This window comes from Lissotriton vulgaris, chromosome 5 (genome assembly GCF_964263255.1).
Source record: "Lissotriton vulgaris chromosome 5, aLisVul1.2, whole genome shotgun sequence".
In the NCBI taxonomy this organism is placed as follows: domain Eukaryota; kingdom Metazoa; phylum Chordata; class Amphibia; order Caudata; family Salamandridae; genus Lissotriton; species Lissotriton vulgaris.
This window is the reverse complement of record NC_141693.1, coordinates 1,700,848,838-1,700,862,257: the sequence shown is the minus strand read 5'-3', so window position 1 is coordinate 1,700,862,257 and position 13,420 is coordinate 1,700,848,838. Positions and strand designations below refer to the sequence as shown.

The following is a 13,420-nucleotide window of genomic DNA, read 5'->3' as shown; positions in this document are numbered from 1 at the left end:
CGTCTTTCTCTTATCTTGAGTGTCTTCGGGGTAAAAGCTGAGCAGGCGTTGCAATCCTTGCTCTCGTGATCGACCGGCAGGCAGAGGTTGCAGACCGGATGCTGGTCCTTCTGTGCGTATTTGTGGTGGTAATTATGGCAGAATTTAAAGGGTGTTTTGTCCATTCCTGCGCTCAAAGGGCCCCCTGTATGCACATTCTCCGTTGGACGTCGAAGTTTGATATTCTCCTCCTCCTTTGTCATCCCGGTTCAGTGGTCTTGATTGCGAGATGTATTCTCCAACTTTTTCAGTGGTTTTCTGTCTTTTTCTTCTCCTTTTCTCCAAAAACTCTGGAACCTCTCTGTGACGATCCAGACCCAACAGCGGAAAAAAGAATCTGAAGATGGCGCCCAAAGGTGGGAGCTACCGTAGGAAGTGTGCAGACATCACAGGAAGGACACCAACTGGGCCAGGGACAGACTGATTTGCATATAGCCAGGTTCTGAACTGGGATGGTGCAGTGAGATAAATAACGGTGATGGATCAAGCCCTGATCTTTTGACTGGGTAAGAGTGGTCTGCTTAATTCAGACACTCTGTTCATCACCACCCCCTTTTCTGAATCGTTTGTGGCAGGGTATACTCAGACATGAGTCCCTTTCTCACTGCACCATCAGGATTCAAGCAAGCCGGGCTGACGACGGCTGAAATGCCAGAAACCGGTCCCCGGTAGCTTGTCTCCTTTCTGGTGAAGAATTGGCTTGGTAGTTTAGTCTGCCCTGTTCCCATGATGCACTGGGCCAGGGACAGACTGATTTGCATATAGCCAGGTTCTGAACTGGGATGGTGCAGTGAGATAAATAACGGTGATGGATCAAGCCCTGATCTTTGGACTGGGTAAGAGTGGTCTGCTTAATTCAGACACTCTGTTCATCACCACCCCCTTTTCTGAATCATTGATGTATGGTATGACTGGCAACCCTGACCTCGGAAGGTGTGCTGCCACCACCATTACTTCAGTGGCATAACAAAACTTGAGGGGGCCCCCCTGCAAAGTAGATGGGGCCTATGTTACGCCACTGCATCACTTTCATGAACATTCGAGGGGGACTGGGGAGACTATGGGGGAGCAGAGCGAACTGAAAATGTTCCTCTCATATCATGAACCACCGGTAGCGCCAATGGACCAGCAGGGCAGGAATATGGGAAGAAGCGTGCTGCAGGTTCAAAGCACCATCCAGTCTCTGGGGCTGAGAGCATACAAGACCAGGCCCAAGGTGAGAATTTTGAATTTCTCCAATTGGAAGAAGATATTATGCAGGTGCAGATCAGATTCTTAGGTGATCCAGGCATACTGGGAGATGAAAATACATTTTCTTTATCCTTCCACTGAGTCTAACTTCTAAGCATAGGTCAAAAAGTTGCAATTCAAAGGCAAGACAAAATAAACAACATTGGCACAGCTAAGAGGTCACACCATTGCCTAAGCCAGAGGTCTTCAATCTGTGGGGCGCGACCCCCAGGGGGGTCGTGGAGTCCTGGGAAGGGGGTCGCAGATTATGCCAGAGTGCAGTTCCTGGCGTCGGGCTGATCGAGGGTGCTCAAGGCGGAGGCCGCCTAATTCACACCGAGGTGTGAAAAACATCAAAGCCTCGTTAACAAGTAAAGGTCTTTTAAAGACCTGTGATAGTACTCTGATGTGCCTTTGTGTGTGTCCAAGCTGTTTCAGCCAGGCTGACATACAGGAGCTGGGGGGGGGGGGGGGGGAGGGGAGGAGGCTGTAGCCCTTTGAGTTCAATGGACTTAGCTGTGGGTTTATTTTTACTTTTAACGTTTTATATAGCGCTAGTTTAACCCGTAGGTATCGGAGCGCTTTACAAATACACAGTAAACAGCAGAAGGACAGCAGAAGGACATTACAATCATATCATTGGTTCAAGTCCCACGAGCCCTCATACCTGGCGCATGGTGAGATGTTTTCACAGCCGGCTGCCAACCCCCCCCCCCCCCCCAACACCCCCAAGCAGGGAGTCACAGAGATGCCCTCCCATGAGAGAGGAAGACGAAGCAGAGAGATACTGACCCCCCATGAGAGAGGCACAGACAAGGTGGGTGAATGAATGATGGGTGGATGGATGAAAGGGTGGACGGATAAAGGATGTATGGATGGATGAAAGGGTGGATGGCTGTATGGATGGACGGACGGATGAAAGGATGGACGGATGTGTGAAAAGGTGGGTGGATGAATGATGAGTGGATGGATGTAAAGATGAAAGGGTGGATGGATGGATGAAGGATGGCTGGATGGATGTGTGAAAAGGTGGGTGGATGGATGGAAGGATGAAAGGGTAGATGGATGAGGGATGGATGGATAAAAGGTTGCATGGATGAATGATGGATGGATTTGTGAAAAGGTGGGTGGATGAGTGATGGGTGAATGGATGGAGGTACGGGTGGATGGATGAAGGATGGATGGAAGGATGGAAGGATGAAAGTGGATGGAAGGATGGAAGTATGGATGAAAGGGTGGATGGATATATGGATGGAATAAAGAAAGGGTGGATGGATTAATGAAAGGTTGGATGGATGAAGGATGGATGTATGGATGGAAGGATGAAAGGGTGGATGGATGAAGGATGGATGTATGGATGGATGGATAAAAGGTTGCATGGATGAATGATGGATGGATGTGTGAAAAGGTGGGTGGAAGAATGATGGGTGGATGGATGGACGGGTGGATAGGTAAAGGATGGATGTATGGATGGAAGGATGAAAGGGTGGATGGATGAAGGATGGATGGATGTGTGGGTGGATGAATGATGGATGGATGGATGTGATGAGGTCTAACAGGCGCATTTATGGTTGTCGATAGTTGTTTATGATGAGGAGTACCAGTTTCTAGAATCTTTTGTCGGAAGGGGGTCCTTACGCCTAAAAAGGTTTTACAAGGGGGTCTCAACATCAAAAAGTTTGAAGACCTCTGGCCTAAGCTATTAGATTTGTCAATGTCTTTATGCAATATTGTAGATCAGCTTGGCTGTGCAGCACGGCCAGGGTAAAATTAGAAAAAAGTTCTATGACACCATAGTGATTTTCTTCTAACTTTACTTTTAGCCATGTTGCACAACCACGCTGCTGCACAGCAAAGCTAAAAGACATTGGCAAAGCCAATTGTTTTCATATAGGCAAGACCCATTGGCTTTGACGATCCTTGTGGACTGGGTGTTTTTAACCATGCTATTCTTTTGTGCAGTCAATGCCCTCAAAATGATTGCGTGGCCATTGCAACGAGTAGAGCATAAAGAGTTTTTGCATCACACAGTACTTTCAATAAGTCTGCTTTTCTGGCCAGAGAGAGTTACAGTTTTTTTTTCCACAAACAGCAAATCGCCAAAAGTGATACTGCTATGTAAAAAATCATCCATGTGCGATCAAACTATCCTGACACATAAACCTTGCAATTTGTTTTAAAAGTGAATGCCTTGGTGGGAGAGGTACCTTACACCACAAAATTACAATCAGTCCTCATTTTATATTGTCAAAAAAGATGAAAAACTAAAGTATATAGGTCTGTTGGACCTGGCTCTTTTGTAGGGTTCTCCCCTAAATGTTTTACCATCTCCCTGTTTTTCTGACCCTCTTTTTTTGATTTTAGGACTCTGGGCACTTTGAATGGTTAACATCTGTATGGCATATTTAATTTACTTGCAAGTCACTTGTATCCCAAATACCCAGTGCCTGTAAATTAAATGCTACCAGTGGGCCTGCAGCACTGCTTGCGCCACCCACAGAAGTAGCCTTTCAAACTTGTCTCACGCCTGCTACTGCAGGATCTGCATGAACAGTTTACTACCACATTAACTTAGCACTTAGTGTTACTTGCTAATGCTTAAACTACCCTTTTTCTACATATAGGTCACCCGCAAGCCCTAGGTAGCCCTATGGGCAGGGTGCGGTGTACGTAAATGGTTGGACATGTGCCTATATTGTGTAGAATGTCCTAGTAGCGACAAACAGCCTATTTGGTTTCTCACTGCTGCGAGGCCTACTCCTCTCAAAGGCTATAATTGGGAATTCTCTTATGAGTACTTAAGTGGTAATTACTTATCTGAAAGGAGTAGCGTTGCCATGTCTGGTATGTTTGAAATAGTGGTGATAAATTCTGCTTACTGGTGTAGGTGGAGTGTAGGTGGATTTACATTACTATTTTAGAAACGTCACTTTTAGAAAGTGGGCATTTCTCTGTGCTTAGTACTCTGCTTTGCAGCCTCACTCCAATCCACATCTGGGCCTGGTTGAGAACTACGCTTTATGCATACATTCCAGACAGCCATCATACAGGAAGTGTTGGGTGTAACAGGGTTGCATCTGCATTAATCTGCAAACTGATAGTCTGCCTGGGCTGGCAGAGAGGGAGGCAGGGTGCACTTACATTTGTATAGGCGGTGTCCTGTCCTCACACTCCGGGGCGGATTTACCCCATACTGTACGTCTGGAGCCAGGGCTGGGTTGAAAGATGGATTTGTGCACTTCTAGGGGGTTCTTTTGAAGTGGCCTTTAGATCTAAAACATTTCAGATTAATGATTTTAGACATTGCATGTGACTTGTAACCAGACGCTGCTGGCTCTACATTCTGCACATTGCCAGAAGGAACTGCTGTGCTACCAGAAGGGACCAACACTTTACTAACCGCTTTGCTGTGTTGGCCTGCTGCTTGCTGTATGCTGAGCTGCAAGAAGGACTGCTACTTTGCAACCTGTTTCTATGTGCTGGCCTGCTGCCTTGCAGCTTTTGTGCCCCGCAGTGCTCTCCATGGGCTGGTTGACTTGTCTCCTGTTTTGCAATCTCAGGGCCCATCAAAGATTGTACTTCAAGCACCTCTGCCATGAGACTCTGCCCTTTAGTCATGCAGCAGTGTGCTGACGAAGCAGCCGGGATATATTGCTCCTCATACGGCAGGCAGGTGTGAAGCACTGGGATCTCGCTAGCGCGTGTTGAGCACTTTTTTGTGCACTGGAGTTGCATGTGCCCTAGCGCAGATAACATGGCCAGCGCATGTTCAGTGCATTCACCCGTCTCCAGATCAAACCTGGCACAGCTCGAGGATCCGTTCTGCGTGGGTATTTATGCAGCAGCACCAAGGAAAGTCGGCCAGCATGGACTGTTGTAGGAGAGAACATAAGCGTGTCCACAAGCAGCGCTTCACCAGTGATTTCACCGGTGGAGAAGTGTGGCTCACTGGTTAGAGCAGGCAGACCCTGAAGCAGAGGTCAGACCCGGGACCAGGGTTCGATTCCCGACGCGGCAGGGTGTTGAGCTCAAATGTCCACGGACTCGATAATTCTCGCTTCGGTGCCTGACCTAATCATGGGTTCACACTATGCAACTCTGGGCATTAAGCTTGCTTAATCTCCACAACGGCCCCCTGCGGCGGGATGCCTGGCTTTCACCTTGGGGATGCCCTGTAGGGGCTATCTCACAGGGAAAAACCAGGACGGGTTCCCAAGGCAAGCGCGGAGATACCCCTTCGGGGGTCGATTCTGGCGCTATATAAGAAATGCAATAATAATAATAAATAATAATTTGTGCGCCGGCATAGCTGCAGCCTTTTCCAATAGGACTGGCTGTCCTGAGGTATTTCTTTTTGCCGCATGTTGGCAGAGCTGCACAGGCCAGTGAGAAGCTACCCATTGGCGGGGTTCCCGGAGCGTTGAGCACCTGGGGTTGCCCGCAGCCACCCCTTGTGTTGGTGGCAGCTGCAGAGGAGGGTACCGTATAGGGGGCGGCTGCACCACAGGTTCTGGGCAGACCCCTGCTGCTATTTCTGCATGCGAGGGACACAGCGAGGCCTACCTAATGAATTTTTAAGTGTGTATGCCCCACGACCCCCTTATCTTAGACATACCCTGGGTAAACTTGCTGGGATTTTTGATAGCACAACGCGGGGAAGAAGGGTGGGGGGGGGGGGGGGGGGGGGCAGTGACAGAAGTCCCGAATTTGACACCTGTACAGTTACCACATTCCAGGTAGTAGGAGCGCTGATACTTCTGGCCCAACACTTTGTTTTTTGTGCCACATTACCGTATATATATAGTGTATAACAGAAGCAGAGGAGCGCTATGCTCTTTAATGTTATGGTGATATGTATGGCACTGCATGCGTTATGGTCTCGTATTCTACTCCATCTTATGCTCAGATATTGAGGTATGCCATTTTACCTTGCAGTGACAGGATAAAGAGTACTATTTCAGGGACTGCATAATATGCACAGTATCTTTCATGACGCCAGCAAAGTATAATCTTTGTTTCGTTTTCACATATTGCACTCATTGTGATGTTTGACCAATGCCTGTTTGGCAAAGTAATTATTGGTTTATGTAGTTTTGGTCTGGTGTTATACACCATATAGTCTTTTTTTTATATAATACAGTGTGGAGTCTTTTTTGTACAAATGCTTTTCACTCTGCCTCTGGGATAAGCCTGACTGTTCTTGCCAAGCTAGGTGATCATAGGTTATCTTTGGTGTGTAACTTACTTCCCTGACTAAAGTAACAAGTTCTGTCTGGCTTAGGTGCATACCCTAGCCAACCAGAAATCCCATTTCTAACATTGATGATCAGCGGTGAGGATAGGACATGCGTTTGCGCGATACCGGAGTGACTTGTTGAACTACACCTCTGCACTTCGACAATTACTTGTTTTGTGACTTGCTGGCTTCCCTCATATTGGTCATTTTATTTTTAACTCCGGCTGCATCTCTTACACCTGTGACTCTTGTTGTATTACACCATTAATAGCTGGCTAAAATGAAGTCAACCTTTAATCTCGATGAACTGATATGCTACACAGTGGAGGAGTTAAAAGGTTCCTGCAGTGAGTGGAGGTTAGAAGCGGATGAGGAAGCCACATGAACAAACCTTAACCATACCCTGCTTATGTCTTTACAGGCATACTTGGAAAAGGTTATCTTTGGTGTGTAACTTACTTGCCCTAACTAGAGTGGTGGATTCCTCCTGGCTTAGGTGCATGCCATAGTCAACCAGAAATCCCATTTCTAGCAATGTCCACACCACCTTTCATAATTGGCACTCGAAGGACACAAATATAAAACACTGCATTTATGAAACGAACGCACTCTGAAAACAGAGCACAACAGTAACCATCTCTTCTGGTTCGTAAAATGTGTTTGACGGTTCAAAACTGCATAAGATTGTTAAGAAATCCATGCACTCTAATGAAGGGGCCGTATGAAAAATGTACTACCATGCCCACTTAAAGCCCTATAGGGCTGCTCTTACTGTAGTCGGCGTTCTCGGTTCCTAAAAAAAAATTAAGTGGAACCTTTCTTTTGTTGAGTTGATGCCAATGTGTTAATCCTGCAGAACCCAACAAATGGAATAAAAGCTAAACAAATGTCATTGTTTGTAGTGCTAGATCCCCTAATCCTTTACAAGCCAAATACAAACAAGGGTGGGTTGGGTAGCGATGAAACAGGGACCGGGCGGGAATGAGAGGCAAAAGAAGCATCCTGGACCAGCGTCAGGTGGAAGGCAAAAGAAGCAATGTTGATGGGGATATGGGAAGCGGACTGCCTGAAACAAGCACTCATATTTGAACCTATGCTCATGTAAAGGTCTCCAATACCTTTGGGTTGGATTCAGGCTATATTTAAATGCAAAAAAAAAAAATAATGCCTAGTGATGTGATACTACGCTGTGTGGTCTTCCAGCTAAAGCTGTCCCTTTCCAACATTCACTTTTCTACCAAACAGACCACCTTATAGGAGATAAAATACGAGAACAAGGCGCAACCAACAGGATCACGCTAGTGCATTTGTGCCTTCTCATGCGCGTGAGGAGATCTTGCCGTACCGTGATATTTGAACAAAAAACAAGATTTCCAGTTTGAGATTGCATTGAATTCTCCGGGGTCAGCGATAGATGCTAATCAGAAGTGAGAAATTCATCATAGGCATGTTAGTTGCTATAAATTCAAATGTTCGATAAACACTGAAACCATATGGCAGTATCTGCCTCTCCAGATTCCTTTCTGAATGTCACCTCGCTCTGTTAGCCTTCATGTCTCGGTGAACAAAGCCCTAGCTGGCAGCACCAGAGGAACAGTTTACTGCACTCTGGTTATTTCACCCTCTGAGGATCCTCAGTACAGGAGAATGAACATGTTTGCCTAAGGATGCGGTTTAACAGAACTCCATAGCACATCAATTTAATAATTCTTATATTTGGAATCATAAGTTGTATCCATAAAAGCACAGGTCAAATAAATAAATTATAAAAAATACTTTAAAATCTATAAAAAAAAAATATCTATAGCGCTTCATTAGTATGACTAAAAGGATCCAGGGCAACCACCACAAGTAGAAAAAACCCAAAACAAATGCTATTCTTTTCAGCAGTGGAGTTCCTAATCCCTTAACAGAAGTAGAAATCAAACATTAATGAAGATGAATCAGGGATGGGGGTGAGTCGAGGTGTAGAAGAAATGGACAGGGGCAGGGGGCGGGAGTAAAAATGAAGCAACATGGACGGGGTCTGGTGGCAGGTCATTATTGGTTGCATGAGGTTAAAAAAAGCAACATGGACGCCGGCAAGAGGCAGCCTAAAAAACAAGGCCTCATATGAAGTGCTTGGACACAGAAAAGTAGCTCCAAAAACTGGAGCAGTGGATGAACACAAGTAGTTGGTCCCTGCTCCTGGGGAGGGCCAAACACATGAAGAAGACATAACACCCACATGCAGTAACATGAGATTGATGCTGGAGCTAACCAATGGTAAACCATGGGTGGGCTGGAAGCCCACTGAATGTAAACAAAACATCTTGGCTAGATATTTGAGCAGACCTTTAAGGGGGAGGGGGGGGGGGGGGAACTACCTTTCACATGATGTTCCGAAGAAATCTGAACTATGGTGGCCTAAGGGGGAATGGAATGTCATTGTGCTCACAGCCTACTGACTGAAGTGGATAGATGTGCTACTAAAATAGAACTGCTTGATGTCTTTTCTTTGGCAATTCGTTAGTACGACTACTGAAAAACCACCGTAGAGTGAAAACAAGAAAAGATTCGAGCGTAAATCTACAATAGATTCAAAGTTGAAACGCTTTTGGCTCCTGCATTTACTCATAGATAAAGATAAATAAAGCACTGCAAGCAGATATAAGCACATATTTTTCAGAGGAAGTACAACTTTGGAATATCCCTAGTGTGGAAACTACAAAATGTAAATTATGTAAAGGTCTACATCTGCCAGCCCACACCCAGTCCTCCTGTAATGTGGCACCAGGGTTTTGACATCTCAAGGTAGATGGGATTCAAAGATCTGGCAAGCGAGTACATCATACATAATAGGCAAAGTAATTCTAGCTGCTATGCTTACCAGATTTCAGTGCTCGCCGTTTTGGAGTGACAGAATCTACAGTGGAAAAAAAGCATTTAGCGGAAAATTAATTATCATAGTGACTCTATAAAGTGATTACAAAGTCTTGTCACTAAGCAAGCAACCCCTGCCGGTTCCAATTTAATTGTGCATCTCTTCTAAATCTTTATCAGGCCCACTACCTCTGTTACTTTCTTTTCAGGTTGCTACCTTTGGTATTTTTCTGCCTAATAACAGACATTATTATTTACAGTTTTGATATTTACCTTTTTTTTTAGTACATTCTTTAATATTCCTTTTTCCCCCACCCCCAATTTCCATCCCTTTTTTTGTCAAACCTGCGACTCCCAAGACCTGCCCCTTTTGCACTCCCTCACTCTACGAGGGGTAGGAAGGAGAGGGTGAAAGACATCTGTGCAGACTCTTTCCCACTTGCCACTGCCCTCAGACACCCCCCCCCCCCCAGCCAATCATCATGTATTGTTACTGCGGGATGGTATTTACCGAACAGTCTGTAAATACAGATGGTACAATTGCACTACTTACCCGTTACACAGTGTGTGCATGATCCGGATTTTCAAGCTTTTGACTGGGATATATTGCACCAAGTGCATGCATTTTCCCCCAATTACTAGGGCTGCAAACTAAGATTGCTCTTTTTGCTCGTAGGGTTTGCACCAGGTATTAAGTAGGCAAATCGTACAACAAAACACCCACAGTGAAGTTTGCACCCAAATGGAGTTTCACGGTTCACCCCCTGAGATTTCCCCAACCCACTAAAAGTCCACCCTCAAGTAAAAGTGTCTATTTATCATAGATGTGGCCCATTTATTATTTGTAAACCTTTTCTCTCGCCCTCTTCCCACAGTGTTTTGCACAGACTGTAAGGACACCCAGAACGTACAGGTGACTGTTTGCACTTGTTGTGTGTTCGTAGGGTGTTACTGTGTTCACATGGTGCAGTAGCTTTTATTTGTATTAATTGGTCCTGAAGAAAGCAATGACAAAATGAGTCGTTGAATTGCTGAAACTAGTCGACCACACTGTCCTGAGACTGTCCACATAATTGGACAGTCAGCAGGCGCTCTGTTTTTAACATTGGTACGGTAAGCACAATTAGAATAAATCCTTGCTTGGTGCTTATTCTTAACCAATTTTAAACTCACTCCTTTTGGCTTTTTTTTCCCTCACACCTTCTTTTGCACTGCACACCCCAGTCCCATCTTGTCTACCACTCACCTACATCGAGTGGTACACCACACTGTCGTCTCTTCACTCTACAGAGGATACCCCCTACCACCGGGTTGACCTCCTAGGAGAGTACCGAATATCTGACGGGTGGTACGGATAAAATCCCAAATGATGAAGGGCGGATCCGAATGGTGACTGATGGGTATTTGTCCTCGTCCACGGAGAGCTCTCGTTGACATTACCTGGTTGTAAGGGTGAGTTCTGGTCTGGTTTCTTGTATATGGGCACACTTACCTGAGACCCTCTGGTACCTTTGTTGTATATTGGTTCTGTTGGGGATAGTACCCAGAGCTTGGTCTTTAAATCTCCCCTAGGTCCCCCTCCACCGTTTTGTGTTTGTTATTTATCATAGATACCTTAATAACTTTTGATCTCGCAAGTCTGTGTGCAGATGTGATACCAGCAGGAATGGTTGCTAATAGCCGCCCTGTTTCCGCCCCCACCGCCACAAAAAAACATCCTTATACATTCCTATCACAGCAAAAAACTGAGAATTACAATTAATTCCCATAAAAGTGTAATTAAGAGTCAGATAGTGAAGTGACAGAAATAAACTTTAAATGTTCCATTTCCAAGAAAATATGACGTTTCATAAATACAGTTAAAATATATTTTAGTAGTGGGTTGGTTTATTTTCTTACTACTGTGAGGCAACTGCAGCACTAGATTCATGTGTAACTGCAGGACACTGCTTTTAAAACCAGACTAGGCTTCTGATAAAATATGCCTCATTGGCTTGAAAATAGGAAAGCTTGCTATTTACAATGCTACAAAACGGCAAAACGTGTAATATCAAGCTCTAAATAAAAAAATATTTCATATATATTTGTTTAATGAAAAATAACGGTTTCAGTTGAAATTAAAATGATAGTAGATGTAGAGTGCAACAAGTAAACAAGCAATGTCAAAGCCGGTAGGTCTCGACCTTCAATGGCATTACTTGACCTTTTGGCTTGGTCTAGGACTTTTTGCTAATGTAGAAGACAGGGCCGGCTTTAGCGCTGGTGGCGCCCTGTGCGACAGGGTTTGTTGGCGCCCCCCAAAGAACACCTCCGTCAGGGATTCCATCACTACCACCCTACAACAGTGCACCTCAAGTAGTCATTACTACTTTCTCATGGATTCAATAAATTAGTTTTATAGCACCACTCATACCAGTGTAGGGTGTCAGAGCATTTTACAACACACATATTACACAGCGACAATCAACCCAGTGCCATAGCAAGCCTTTTGGCCCCCCCATGGAGGTCACTGCGTTTTCTGCCCAGTGGCAGCCAAGTGTAGAGTGTGTCGGAGGGCGTTGCTACCCCTATGTGGCAGGTAAGAGCAGGAGAGACCGCCGCCACCAAAACTAATGCCACCTGGAGTGGACCACCCCTTGCTATGCCACTGAATCAATGATACATGTGTAAATCAGTATTGTAAACATTACATAAGACAGGGGACTGCAATATAAGCCATGTTATCCATACTTGTAGGCAATATAGTTTAAGACTGCTTGGTCTAGAGAAAGACAAAATTAGAATAAAACACTGAACACCGTGGTTGGGGGTTCTCTTTAATAATAAGAATTTATTTCTGCCCCAATTAACCCATTTTGCAACATTAGGATAATAAAAGACTGGGGATAAAATCGTAACGCTCTAACCTATACCATGCAGTTTTCATGCAGCTCTTTGACGACAGTTAATGGCTCATTTTTCTAAATTAGGATTTTAACTTAAAAACAGCAAGTAAGAGTAGGCTCTCTCGGATAAAAGCAGTAGACGTATTTACAGGATATGCTTTTTTTGATGTGCATGGTGTACGTTCTTTGCAGCAGGCACATTAACCCTCTGTGCTACCTTACGATGAATCAAAACTTCCACAAGTGAAAGCTCCGATCTCTTTCTCCAGAAAAAACATGTATCACTGGAGTTATCGTGACATGTTTATTGTTGCCAGAAAATTGCTTGAAGCAAAGAATGCGGCAGCAAGTGCATTTAAAACTATAATATATGTGGCACTGCCACAGAGCCAGCCCTGCCTACAACTTACTGTGTTTCAATTCACAAAATGAAAGTGAGGTAAGCTATCTCTAGCAATAAAGGCGGCAAGAAGACATACTGGTGGTGCCAGTAGAGAGGAGCTTGGCTATATGTGCCTACATCAATTACATGAAATTTCCAAATGTTAACGCGAAACCTTTTATTTTATTTTTGACTCATAAGCAAAACAAATGTTTACTTTTACAGCAGCTCGTGGGTGCATGAGGGTTAAAGTGTGCCTCCTGGTCTATTTAACACGGTCTTATGTTTCTAGGAAGATAAGCGTCCTGGATAAGAAGGCTCGATGTTCAACAGTGCAAGCTTTTGGGCAATGCGACTGGCGCCGATTTCAGAGCCCAAATGGCGCCCCCTGACCTTGGCCCCGCTCGCACCACCCAAAAGCCGGCACTGGTATGTGCATGGGGAAAAAAGCTAGATTGCAGAAATGGCACCAGGCCCAAACAAACACGAATGGCATAGTGTAAACATGTAAATGTAATGACACGGAAGCCATATTTTCAAATTTATTTTGCCATTCTAGACGGCAGATGCGAACCTTTGAAGAGTAAATGAAAAGAAAAAAAAATATGCATGAAGGTGCAAAGATAGAGGAGTGGCCTAGTACCAAATGGCAGCAACTGAACCCCCCCCCCCCCCCGAAAAACATATACCTTTAAAAAAGAAAATGAACAAATGTGAGGGGTGGAGGAGCGGGTTGGTGGATGGGTGCGAGTCAGCGCCGCGGCAGGGGAATGGGGTCAGAGGCGC

The 13,420-nt window shown here is 45.0% G+C and overlaps 1 protein-coding gene across 13 annotated transcripts in view; it reads right to left on the bottom strand.

Annotated features, from left to right (window-relative positions):
- The window catches only part of LOC147716990 (myosin light chain kinase, smooth muscle-like), an 828,743-nt gene that overhangs the window by 66,309 nt on the left and 749,014 nt on the right, over positions 1–13,420 (bottom strand). For all 13 annotated transcript variants that reach the window (XM_086923858.1, XM_086923849.1, XM_086923852.1 and 10 more), the window contains one exon: positions 9,375–9,410. In XM_086923858.1, the coding sequence (XP_086779984.1) occupies positions 9,375–9,410 (36 nt within the window). The remainder of the gene's footprint in view (positions 1–9,374; positions 9,411–13,420) is intronic.